This window comes from Mirounga leonina, unplaced genomic scaffold (genome assembly GCF_011800145.1).
Source record: "Mirounga leonina isolate KUSES-001 unplaced genomic scaffold, KU_Mleo_1.0 Mir_151, whole genome shotgun sequence".
Lineage (NCBI taxonomy): Eukaryota > Metazoa > Chordata > Mammalia > Carnivora > Phocidae > Mirounga > Mirounga leonina.
The window spans coordinates 2126485-2138556 of record NW_023270377.1 but is presented as its reverse complement, the minus strand read 5'-3'; the positions used below and the strand labels follow the sequence as shown (position 1 = coordinate 2138556).

Here is a 12072-nt window from a genome sequence, read left to right as displayed (position 1 = left end):
GTACCCCCTACACTTTACATTGCCCCCCGTTGCCTTGTGGGGTCCTGCCCACCCTGGGCCTCTCCCTAGAATCACAGGTCACCTTGCCCCCAAGGTCCCCTTTCCTCCCACCCCCACCTAAAACGTACCCTGAGGCCCTTTCACCCTCCCGCTCCCGTCCCTGGTGGGACCAGACGTCCTCAAAGCCCCAATTCTGTGAAGAGCTCCTCAGACCCCTCACCCGCCCAGAGGTTTAACTGTTGCCTTCTCTGGGCTTCTACTATGTACCTTTTCATACCTTTTTTTTTTTTTAAAGATTTTATTTATTTATTTGACAGAGAGAGAGAGACACAGCGAGAGAGGGAACACAAGCAAGGGGAGTGGGAGAGGGAGAAGCAGGCCTCCCGCCAAGCAGGGAGCCCGATGCAGGGCTCGATCCCAGGACCCTGGGATCATGACCCGAGGCGAAGGCAGACGCTTCACCGACTGAGCCACCCAGGCGCCCCATACCTTTACTTTAACGTGTATTTTATTTTGCTCCAATCATTTACATCTGTAATACATATTTATATTGTAGAGCAGCCTAGTTGTAGACCTTGTGTACTTTCATTATACCTTTATTAGAACATGTATATGTATTACATATTTGTTACAATAACTTTTTTGTCTTCTGTCCCCAAGTGAACTGGTGTAGGACAGGGACCAAGTTGTACTCATGACATGCATCCAGCAGAGTGCCTGACAAGAGCGGATCTTTGCTTAATGTTCTCTTGAGCCGCTGGGAGGGTTGGGGGGAGGGTTGTGTCCTCAGACCCTCATTCGTCAAGTGTGCAAAGACATTTATTAAGTCAGTGTTCCTGGGTCTGGACCCACTTGATAGGTGTAAGAATGAGGTCAATCATACGAGAAGGATTTCGGCCTTGGGCCTCAGGGCGTAGCTGACCTGAGTTCTGGGGGCGATTCTGCACCTGCCTGGTCGCTTGGCCTAAGTCCCCTCCAGCCCCAGGCCCCATCTCCTTATCTCTGACATGACATCACCTGATGAGTTACCCCCACAGGCACGACCTGCGCCATCAGCCTGAAATAGGGCCCCGCAGGGTGAGTTTTTACACCACCTTCTTTTGTTAGTGGGTTTTATTTGGAAGCTAAGGTTAGTGACATCTGGAGAAATCATAATTCACTGGTCGAGGCAGTTCCTGGATTTGGAGGCCCTGAGTCCCGGGAGGAGGCTGCTTCCTCCTAATACCTGGTTGCTTGGGACTGTTATCCCTCATGACCTCTGCACCTGGGGGTATGCTTTACAGTGTCCTGTGACTCACGGAGGAGAAGTGGGAAGGCCTCCCTCAGAGGAGGGCTGGACAGGATTAAATACTGGGAGTCACTGGTGTGGACACTGGGCTTTCCTGCCCCAGCTCCCTTGGGAACGGAGAGGGCTGGCCTGGACAGCCCTGGGGCCACATCGCTCTGAGGCCCGGAGGCCGGGAGGCACCGGGAGGCAGAGAGGGGGGTCTGGAAGCAGAGGCAAGCTTGCCTTCTCCCCAGGCTGCTCCCAGGCCGACGTCTCCTTGGCAGGCAGGTTATTCCAGACATTGTCAGCTCGAATCCCTGAAGCCAAGCCCAAGGAGAGAGACAGAGACAGAGACAGAGCCGGAGAGAGACAGCTCTGCTTCCAAGCTGCCTTGAAACTTTTACTCCCTGAAGGAGCAAGGCCAGCAGCTCTGCCACCAGCCACCAGGGAGGCCTGGGAGATGAGCCCTGGCTTCATAAATATGGTCATTCCAGACAGGATTCTGCCTTCTCATGCATGGCAGGCAAGCCGGGGGTCAGACTCCTGAGCTGTGGAGCCGGGGAAGAGGGACACAGCCTGTTCTCACCCGGCGTCCTCCTGCCCTGTGCCCCGGCCCAGACTCTGAGTGTAGGTGCCCCACACAAAGGGCGTCTGGACGCATGGAGCTTGCCATGGAAGCAGAGAGGGGCCCAAGGGCACAGGGCCACACAGCCCGTGCTGGCCTCCAAGCCGCCTTCCCTTGAGTCTCACTGCCACCTGGACGCACGGGGGCCACGGGGCCTGGGAACCCAGGAGGTCCCTCCGGAGCTGTGCCTGGTGCGGTGCCTCGGTCATATCTCTGCCCCAGCAGCAGAAGCCCATCAGCCCGCTGGCGTCCTTGGAACCTTGTGGGGGCCACAGGGGCATCCTGCCCATCCAACCATTCCTGGGAAAGCGGGCTCTCCAGAGGAGAACTCCTGGATCCAGAAGCTCCTTGATCTTGACTCTGGCCTGCTTTGCAGAGCGCTGTGGCCTATGAGAACCCCATGGCCGTGGCCTCCGTTTGACTCTGGGAAAGGGCCCGGCGGCCAGCAGAGAGAGACCAGAGCGTCCTGCCTGTCCGAGCCACTGCTTGGCCAGGGACAGCACACAGACCTCCCCCTACAGGGCAGGGACGCCAGGGGGTGGGGGGACCCAGGTGGGAGGGCAGGGTGGCCAGGGCACAGGCAGCTCCTTGTAAAAATTTTTAAGCCCGACGGCTTCTTGATTTGCGTTTGCCTCGGCGAGAGTGGTTTGCCTTTATCGGTCCCCTCATAGCTCCACTGTCATCCCATAGAGTGTCCAGCCTCAGACGGTAGAGTCTGACCTACGGGCGGACAGCCCACACCCTCCTGCCCTCTGATTTGGAACTGGATTCTTACAGTCACTGGGGTGGGGTGGGGTGGGGTGGGGTGGGGGTATGTTTCATTGTTTGCCATCGAGCCTTCTCTAAGACAGGTGCACAGAAGTCAGCGGGGGTGGGGGGCTGAACCATGAGGATGCCCGCCTTGGCCCCGCTGGGGGCCCCACTGAGCAGCCAGCAGGGGCAGCTGGATCTCCGCCTTTCTGATCAGCCAGGTGAGACTGACACCTGCCCTTGGCAGGTGGCCCCTGTCTCTTAGGGATGGTCTGTTTGCAGCCTGCCCGGAGCTGCCTGCAGATCTGACCTGGAAGGAAGTTGCAGACTCTCTCCTCTGAGAGCAAAGCCTCTTATTTCCGCTGTGTCTGGATAAGGCATTTGTCTCGGGGATAGCCACTGGGGCAAGGTGGCTCTGGGAGAGCGCTGAAAAGCCCTTACCGAGAAGGAAGGGGCAAACCCCCTCAGCTGGGCTGGGTGACTTCTCAGAGCCTCCAGGGCCTGTCACTGACACCTCGGCTGCCCTTCCCTTAGGGCGAGGGATCATGGGAGTCACAGGCTGGCTACACGTTGTGTCCCACCTACCCCCACCTGTGTGTCTGGGGTGTCAGGCAGAAGGACAGTTGGTGGGTGGAGTGGGCATGTCCGCAGTGGGGATGGCCCCCAACAGGGAGCATCAAGACACCCAGATCCTCTTCCGGCCTTGTCTCTAACCAGCCGCGTCTCTGGCAAGTCACGGCAGGTCTCGGCTGCAGCTGCCCTGGCTGACTGGGCATACTCAGCTGTTCTGGAGTCTCTAGAGAGCTGGGGATTTGGCAGGGTGTAGACGTTGATTCCGTGGGTCCGCGTGAAGCCTGCTTTTGCATTTCTCCTGAGCTCCCGTGTGAGGCAGATGCTGCCGGCTGGGAACCACCTTTACAGGGCCAGAGACTTAGAGGGCACGAATGGGATAGAGCACCATAGACAGAGGGATTCTAGAGGGCACCCGGCATTTCACTCCTGCGCCAGCATCATGCTGGGGTCCGTGCAATCTCTTCATTGTAGGCCTCTTTCCACAGGGGTTTATCGAGCACCTACTATGTGCCAGGTGATGGTTTAGACCCTGGGGACCCAGCTGGGGAAGAAACCACAACCTGGGGCGACGAGAGTGCTGGGCATGAGCCAGGCGAGGCCCCGAGCCTCTTGCGTGGTGTGGCTCCCTGAATCCCTGTAGCCCCAAGCTGGTGGTCCCAGGGTGACCCTCAGTGGGTGTTTCTACAGATGCCCAAGCTGAGGCCTGGAGGGGTGAAGCCACTTTCCCAAGGCCTCGGTGGCCACAGTGGCAGGACTGGGATTCAGCTCAGTTCCTGACTTTCCAGGAGCTTCCAGAATGCTCGTGGCACTGCATGCCTCAGAATCTGCCGAGCTACTTGCCCATGACCCCTCCTTGCGCCAGATTTCCGGATGTTAATTGGCCAGCATTCCTGGAGGAAACCCTTCTGGGTTGTACGGAAGGGATTCTCCAAATCCATGACTTGACTTGGTTTGCTGATGTCTGTCTTATCATCTCTGCATTCAGAGTCCTGGGTGGCACGACCTGGCCTTTGGTTCTTCTGCCATTTGGACAGGGGCCAGAGTTGTTTCTCGTTGACACTTATGGGGGAGGCTGTCCATGGTGAGGGGTGGGGGCTGTATGAACTATTCCCTACCCGCCTCACAATTTTGCTGTGAACCTAAAACTGCTCTAAAAAATAGTCTTCGGCAAAATAAACAAATAGAAAAAATAAATAAGATAAAATGGGAAGTGTGTCCTCATCTGTAAACTCTGCAACAGCTGAAGTAATACAGATAGGAATGAGCGGGTTCCAGAAAATTCTATGTAATGCTCTTGTAAAACAGTCTGGTTTCGGATTCTTCCTAACCTGGTCAGCTTATTTTACAAAAGTTGATACATTCAGGGCACCTGGGTGGCTCAGTCAGTTAAGCGACTGCCTTCGGCTCAGGTCATGATCCTGGAGTCCCTGCTCGGCAGGGAGCCTGCTTCTGCCTCTGACCCTCCCCCCTCTCATGTGCTCTCTCTCTCTCTCTCATTCTCTCTCTCTCAAATAAATAAATAAAATCTAAAAAAAAAAAAGTTGATACATTCAGATTTCCTACTTCTTCTTGAGTGAGTTTGGTAAACAGAGTGGGAAATCGGCGGGCGTGGTGATCACGGATGGATGGGGCTGCCTGGTGTGTGGGTCCTGTGGCCTGGGGCAGGCAGGAGCTCGGGGTGCCTGGGGACCCACAGCTTCCTTTGGCCTCCTAGGCTTTTCCTACCAGCATTCTTATTGGCCTGTTTGTCTTGCCGTGGGTTGATTGTTAGATGATTTGCTGCCATACTTGCCGAGCGAGGTGCCCTAAGTACTTTCCCTCTGGGAGGAGGACCTTTCCAGGTAGTATTTCCCCAGAAGTGGCCCCCAGAGGGGGTGCATTTTCTGAGGCTGTATATGCCTGACCATGTCTCTCCTGCTCCCCACACGGTCCATGGACCCTTTTCCAGAGAAACCCCCCAGCCGTCCTGGGGTTGCCCGTCAGCGGGTGCCATGAGCACACAGGAAGCTGTCCTGGCCTGGCTCTTTTTTGCCTCTTTTTATGTCTGGAAGCCGGTGGGAGGTTTTCTGTACTCTTGGAGTCCAGAACTTTCCTTGTGATGCCGCATGGCTGCCCATGTTGTCAGTCGCTCTTCCCAGAACTCTGTGTTCCTTTTAATCTGGGACCGACAATCTTCCCTAAGCACGGGGACATTTCCCTCCGCATCTCGTCTGGGGCTTCGTCTCCTCCCTCCTTCCACATTCTTTGTCTTTTGCTCAGATGCTGGAGACCTCCGTGAGTCAGTCTCTGATTTATTGATTGTTTTTCATCAGAGTCTCTTTTGCTATTTTGCTTCCATTTCTTACAAAATATGCTGCTTCCATACTTTCTGTGATTTCCAAGAGCGCGTTTCTTGTTTCCTGGTTGGGCTTCTCTTTGAAAACAGAGTATCCTTATTTTATCCATGCAGACTCCCCTAGCTTCTCTCCAAACGATGAATTCCACTGTTCTGAAAGTTTGGTCCCCGTGCTCTGGGCCATTTGTGAGGTGCTCAGCTCACCTATTTCCCCGCTGCGCTCCACAGCCACCTGATGTCAACCATTCCTTGTTTTCTACTCCTATTTACGGCTGTCAGATCGACGTGAGTGGGTGGGTTCTGTGCCTCCAGCCAGCTCTGGGGGGCCGTGCTCAGTCAGGAGGCTGTGTCCAGGCTCAGTGAGGGGACAGAGGGCCCCAGCTGAAGAACGGTGCTCGATGAACGCCCGGGTGGGCGGGGCTGCTGTCCCCTGTGGGATGGACAAGACCCACCAGGGTAGGGGCTCAGCTCCAATGCTGGGTTCATTATATTCATCTCCACATGGCACATTACCCCAACCCCAGTGCACCTGGGAGCCCAGGACTTCGGGGGGGGGGGTTCATTGTTTTCGGTGTAGTGACTGGGAGGAGAGAGACACGGGTGGCAGCAGGGGCCGGCTGGCAGGTGGTAGCCCCTTTGGGTGACCTGGACAATGTCAGGGTCCTGCGGAGGAAGAGTCCTCCACTTTCTTGCTGAAGGGGGCAGTCAGGGCCAGAGCAAGGCCTTCCATGGCCATGCCCCTGGGTTTCTGTGGGCAGTGCCTGGCTCCCTGAGCCTCACGTTCTGCCCCTGCAGCTCCCACTGGCAAAATCTCAGGGGTGTGTGTGTGTGTGTGCGTGCGTGCGCACATGCTGTAATGACCAGAGATGACACATCTGTGCCCATTTCCCTCCTTATTCCCTACCCAGCTTTTTTCGGCAGTCCAACGAAGTTCCAGGGTACTTTGTCCCTTTCCTTTCTGGCTGCAGAGTCTTACTGGCATTTCCTTTAAAAAAGTTGTCCCTGTCTACCCTATGTTCTAGTTGTTTTCAAACATGTTTCTTCTCCCCTGTTAGATTTCTCTGATTCTTTTCTGGGCTTTTTAAACAACTAGTAGCTTTTCTGGCACATGATAGATGCTCAATACATGTTAGAAAGATGCATGAAAGGATGGATAGATGGATGGATGATGGATGAAAGGAGGAGGGTGGATGGGTGGCTAGATGGAAGGGTGGGTGGCTAGATGGAAGGGCGGAGGGGTAGATGGCAGGATGGGTGGGTGGGTGTATGGGTAGATGGTGGATGGATGGAAGGAAGGAATGGCGGGTGAATGGGTAGATGGAAGGATGGGCGGATAGATGGTGGGTGGAATGATGGATTGATGGATGGATAGAAGGAGGGAAAGAAGGAAGGGTGGGTGGTGGGTAGATGTGTGTATGGTAAGTGGGTGGATGGTTGGATGGTGGGTGCATGGGTAGGTGGATGGAAGGCCTTATAATAAATTCCCCCTTAAGCCCCCTGCCTCACTTTTTGGAGAATTTGTGTTGGTGTTTCACTTCCTGGGTTAGGTCCTGAAAGAGTCAATCAAGTTAGGTCCTTAATAAGAGTCAGTTAAGACCCTTTACTGTGCATTAGTGCCCCAGGTACTGGTGTGGGAGAGAGGGGCAAGGGCACTCTCTCAGCGTGGCCGCTGCTCTGCAGCTCTGCCCGCCACCCCCCTTCTCTGCAAGGCAGACAGATGCAGAGAGTGAGCCCCAGACAGGGCACATGCATACGATTTCAGGTGGCTGTTCTAGGCGGGAGGCAGGCCTGGGCCCCAGATGTTTTGTATTTGTTGCCAAGAACGCTGCCCATGTCAGCAGCCATGGCTGGGGTCAGGGTGACATCAAGGGGGCCAGGCCCACAGGCTCTCGGTCAAGAAGCCTAATGAACCTGCTCCTCTGTGCCCGAGCCCTGGGCCCCACGGGCTCATGCAGCAAACCCTGAAACTCACCACTACTGGGGGACAGCCTCTGTCACTCTTGGCTTTTCATGGATGATCCTGTATTTCCCCTTGGAGGGCTGGCGCAGCTCATATATCAAAAACTGTTGTAATTATTCCCTCCCTCTGAGGAAGGCTTCCATTCAGCTTTCTTTAGCTGCCCCCCTGATTAATTATCTAATTACAACCACATTCTCCGAGAGAGCAGCCTTTGACTTTCTGCCCGGGACCACTTAGAAAGGCGGATGTATCTGGAGTGTTCTGGGCTTGAAAGAAAAGAAGTGTGTGTGTGAGAACACCCCGGGTTTTCAGGAACAACGTGTCTTAGCCTTCTCAGACCTTTGTTTTGGCGCAGGAGGGGTTTCTAGAGTTCTCTGGGGATCTGTAGGGAAGGAGCTGGGGGTCCAGGGACAGGAAGGAACTTCCTGCTGCCCACTGCCCAGTAGGACCAGGGACACACACACACACACACACACTGCACTGAAAATGTCACCTGTCGCTGTATCAAAGATCCTTCTGTGTTTTCGTACCTTTCCACATCATCGTCCCAGGACCTGGCGTTGCCTGTCCTTGACCTCTTATCCTGGAGGGAAATTCCTCATGGTGACCCTTCTCCCAGCCTCCTCCTTGGTGAAGCCATTCCTGACTCCTCCCCACCCCCAGGCCCCTGCCAGCCTCCCACCTCGGCACTTAGGTCTGCAGTCGCAGAGCCCGTCCGGCAGCCTCCCCCCTTGGTGCATCAGGGTGGAGGCCTGTCTCATGCATCAGTTTACCCCCACGGCCAGGGCAGCCCTCAGGGGCTGTCGATGAATGATCTTGTCTCCTCTGGTTATGAGGTTTATCTGGTTATCCCGGTGTTTGTTCTCCAGATGTAGAAGTGCGCTCCGTGTGCATCAGGGCCTGGGGTACGCACTAAAGATCACGTGGGACCCAAAGCGCTTATCAGCCAGTCTTCAAGAATCCCTAACGAAGCTCAGGGTCTCCTGGGAAGGCCACTATCGGTTCAGGGTTGGTTGCAAACTGGCCACGTGCACTGTAGGACTGGGGTCCCGCGGGACTAGGCGATCAGCCGCCCACAGCCCCCAAAACAGCCGGTCCTAGCCATGAGCTGGCACCTCGGAGCAAGGTGTGGGGCCCACCTGTCCTCAGCCTCAGTCCCTTCAGCACCCAGGTGTGGGACCTTTCCCGCAGGTGTCGAGGTCCTTGACCAGACACTCATGCCCAGCAGCATTATCCCCTGTCCTCCTGGGCTTCCCACCACAGGACTCATGACCTTGGGCTTACAACAGCCACATGTCTCTGAAGTCTGGGGATCACACACGCTGCCTCGAGCTTCTTTCCAGCGTATCTTCTCCAACAAGCCCCGTGGTGGAGCGGTCTGGGGACCCCACCGCTGGGTCCCTCTCTCTGCCACTCCATCCAGTCTTCCATCTGAACCCTCACCTCCTTTCCAGGCAACAAGGTCAGCTGGGTAGGCAGACCTTCCTTGCCGGAGGCTTTGTGGAGAGCGGGGCCCTGGTCCATGGATTGGCTCCCGACCTGGTGCCTCGCCGGCCAGTCCGTTGGCGAGGGGGTGGGGCTGGCGGAGACGCCCGGCGTGGCCCCTGGAGAGATGCTCACACTGCGCGCCGCAGGCCAGGGTGGCCACCGCTGCATTTTAATGACACGCATGTGCTCCTGCAGACCCTTACACCCCCTTGCGGCGCCTCTGGACGCGGGACAGTTGTGTGTCTTGATCACAATGGCGGGTGCTAGAATCGACATGTGATGAGCTGGCCTCGGACGGCACGCACACCCCACGTGCATGTACACGCAACCCCACAGGCACAGCCTGCACGCAGTGGGGTCTCACCCTCCCTCTCCCGTGTCTTCCAGGCTGTCCTGTGGGGCTGAGGCTCAAGTGGAATTGGGACGCCTCCACGTCTGTCACTTCTGAAACCTGAACAACCTCAAGGGAGCCTCCCCCTCTGCTCTCCAGCACAGCGTTTGGACAAGGGGACAACAGCTTCAAATGGAAGACCCCGGACCGCACAAGTCCTCCCCCAGAGTCGGTCCCCACAGAGGAAGCGGCACTCACGGTCCTTCTCGCCGGTGACATGTTCCTTGTCATCCTTGCCACTGTTTGGATTTTTCTTCTGGGTTTTATTTTTTTGGGGGGGGGGATTTATTCTTTCTGAAAATCTCTAGATTCAGGAACATATTTACAAGGATTGAAATGTTGGATTTGTATTTCCCTCTAAGTGCCTTTTTAATGTATATTTTTTTAATAAAACAGAAATGCATTCCTGTACCATTCTGTTTAAACTGGACCAAGGCTCTCAGAAAAGGAACCTCGCGTCCCCTCTCCCCGCAGCCTCCGCATGACTGTTCCACGTAAGCCTGGAATCCTCCTCACACCTCGCCTCTTCTCTTTCTCATGATTTGCTCAGCTATCCATTTTTAAAGTATTTTCTGTTTCAGTGTATATGTTGCTTATTTGTTTTATTTATTGAGATATTTTTAACAAGCTCGGTGACTGCAACGTGGCTGTGTACCCTGCTCCCCTCCCAGGAATAATAAAGATGTCAGTGCAGCCCCGTCTCCCCTCTCCTCTTCTGTACTGCGCAGCACGGAATCTGCCCGGGAAGGTCGGAGCGGCTCGCGAGAAGGACGGTCGTGTCCCTTGAGAAGGGACGAGAAGGATGGGAGGCAGTTTACGTCCTAGGCCGTTGTAAAACGTTCCAGAAGCTACTGTCCCTGATATGGTCCGAGTGCGACATACCCAGGCGTGGGAAAGCAGGCGAGGCTGGCCCCGGCCCCTCCGTGCATCCCGCTTCTCAGCTGCTCTCCAGACCACTTCCCGCTTGTCCGACTGCGTCCGTCCTGTGTCCCATCCCGCTGTCCGAGGTCGGCGCTCTCCTGCCGGCCCCGCAAAGCCTTCCCCACCGCCTTACGCCCGCACTCACGTCCCTGCCCCTTCACAGCCTCAGATTACATCGAACCCCTGTGTTAACCGTGGGCTCCGCAGGCGGCTGTCCTGCCCCCTGGAGCCTTGTACACACAGCAGGGGGAGGTTGAGGAAGGAGCACCTGTGTGTACAGGTAAGCTTGGAGTACGTACTGGGGTACAGGACCCCCAGAAGGGCCACAGTCTGCAGCTAAGAAGGAGACTCTGGCTGGGGTCTGGTCCAGGTGGGCAGGCTAACCGTGCAGACACAGCTCCATGAGGCGGGGGAGTCCGGGACCAGCCCCCCACCCCGGCTGCTGGCCTTCGGAGCCCTTTGCCGTATCTGTGGACACCAGTAGGAGGTGTGAGTAGCCTCCAGGTTAAGGGCTGCATTCTGGGGAACTGCGAGTCACCAGGTCACCACCCTGAACCACCAGTGGCCTGTCTCCTGGCGGACAGCGGATACCGGGTCTGTTGGGCAGAGCTGTCCGTGGACGAGAGGCCACACGGAGCCCACCTGGCTCCCAGACAGGATTCTAGGGACGAGGACAGCGGTGGCCTGTGAATCTTCCTTCTCCACTGGAACTACCACCCGCTGCCATGGGAAGAGCAGGGGCTCTGGGAGCACCAGCCAGACCTCCACTTCCATCAGCTGGCTGGCTCCTTGAAATGACCTTGAGGCAGCACCAGCTTCCCTCAAGGCTGGCACCCCCTGGAGGGCTCCTGGGCACCCATCTGGGCGCCTGATCCCTGCAGCACGAGCCCTAACACTGACAGCACACAGGAGTGCACACACACACACATGCACACGCACACCCCTCGCAGAGGCCTCGGGGACACAGAGCTGGGCCGCTGTGGTCCTGGCAGAGTCCAGAGCTGCCCTGTGCTGTCCTCGGGGTCCTGCAAGGGCCATTAGACACGCTGGCACCTCTCCTTGAAGTGATTCAAAAGACAAACACCACCAAACAGTAACACATAGAACATGCAGATGGGGTGGCCATGAAGAGCTTCTTTCTTGACCTCCGATCTGCAAAATTCATGCCTTCTCCTCCCAGAGCTAAGGCCAATGCCTGGTCTGCCCGTGTCATGGCCAGCCCTGGGCCTCCACTGCGGGGGACCAGGCCCAGGTCCAGGCCCAGGACAGACGGCTTGGCCAGGCATGAGCACAGGGGGTGCTGGGGACGAGGGGTGCCTGGTGAGAGAAGACACTCTGCCTCTCCTGAGGGAGTCAGGGATGGAGCTCAGGGCCTCCAGCAGGGGACCCCAGGGCTGGAGTTCACGGAAAAAGCTGAGGTCCTGTCCTGGGACCTGGGACATCCCCCTCTGCCCCTGGATCCCATTCTCCACCAGACACAAACACACTTGGAGGGCTTCTCTCTGGCTGCGGGCCCAGCCCTTGGGAAGAGAACGGTCATCCCCAGCCCGGGGTCCCAGCCCAGCTGTCTACACCTGGTCTAACAGCCCTCACCTGTACGTGGCTCCCTTCCTTTACCAAATCAGGTATTTCCTCATAGATAGGAGAGCTGTCTTGACTCCATGACCCACCGTTGCCCGAGCTTAAGAAGAGCAATGGAAACTCTCTGTTTCCTTGTCTGGGACATAGAAATGTGTGGAGCACAAGTCCTGGGTATCGTCAG

General features: G+C 56.3%; 1 protein-coding gene across 2 annotated transcripts in view; it reads left to right on the top strand.

The window, feature by feature from the left end:
• The window catches only part of TWIST2 (twist family bHLH transcription factor 2), a 50147-nt gene extending 40065 nt beyond the window's left edge, over positions 1–10082 (top strand). For both annotated transcript variants that reach the window (XM_035006746.1, XM_035006745.1), the window contains exon 2: positions 9386–10082. In XM_035006746.1, coding sequence (XP_034862637.1) covers positions 9386–9446 — 61 coding nt within the window. In that variant the 3' untranslated portion in view covers positions 9447–10082. The remainder of the gene's footprint in view (positions 1–9385) is intronic.
• Positions 10083–12072: the final 1990 nt, after the last annotated feature.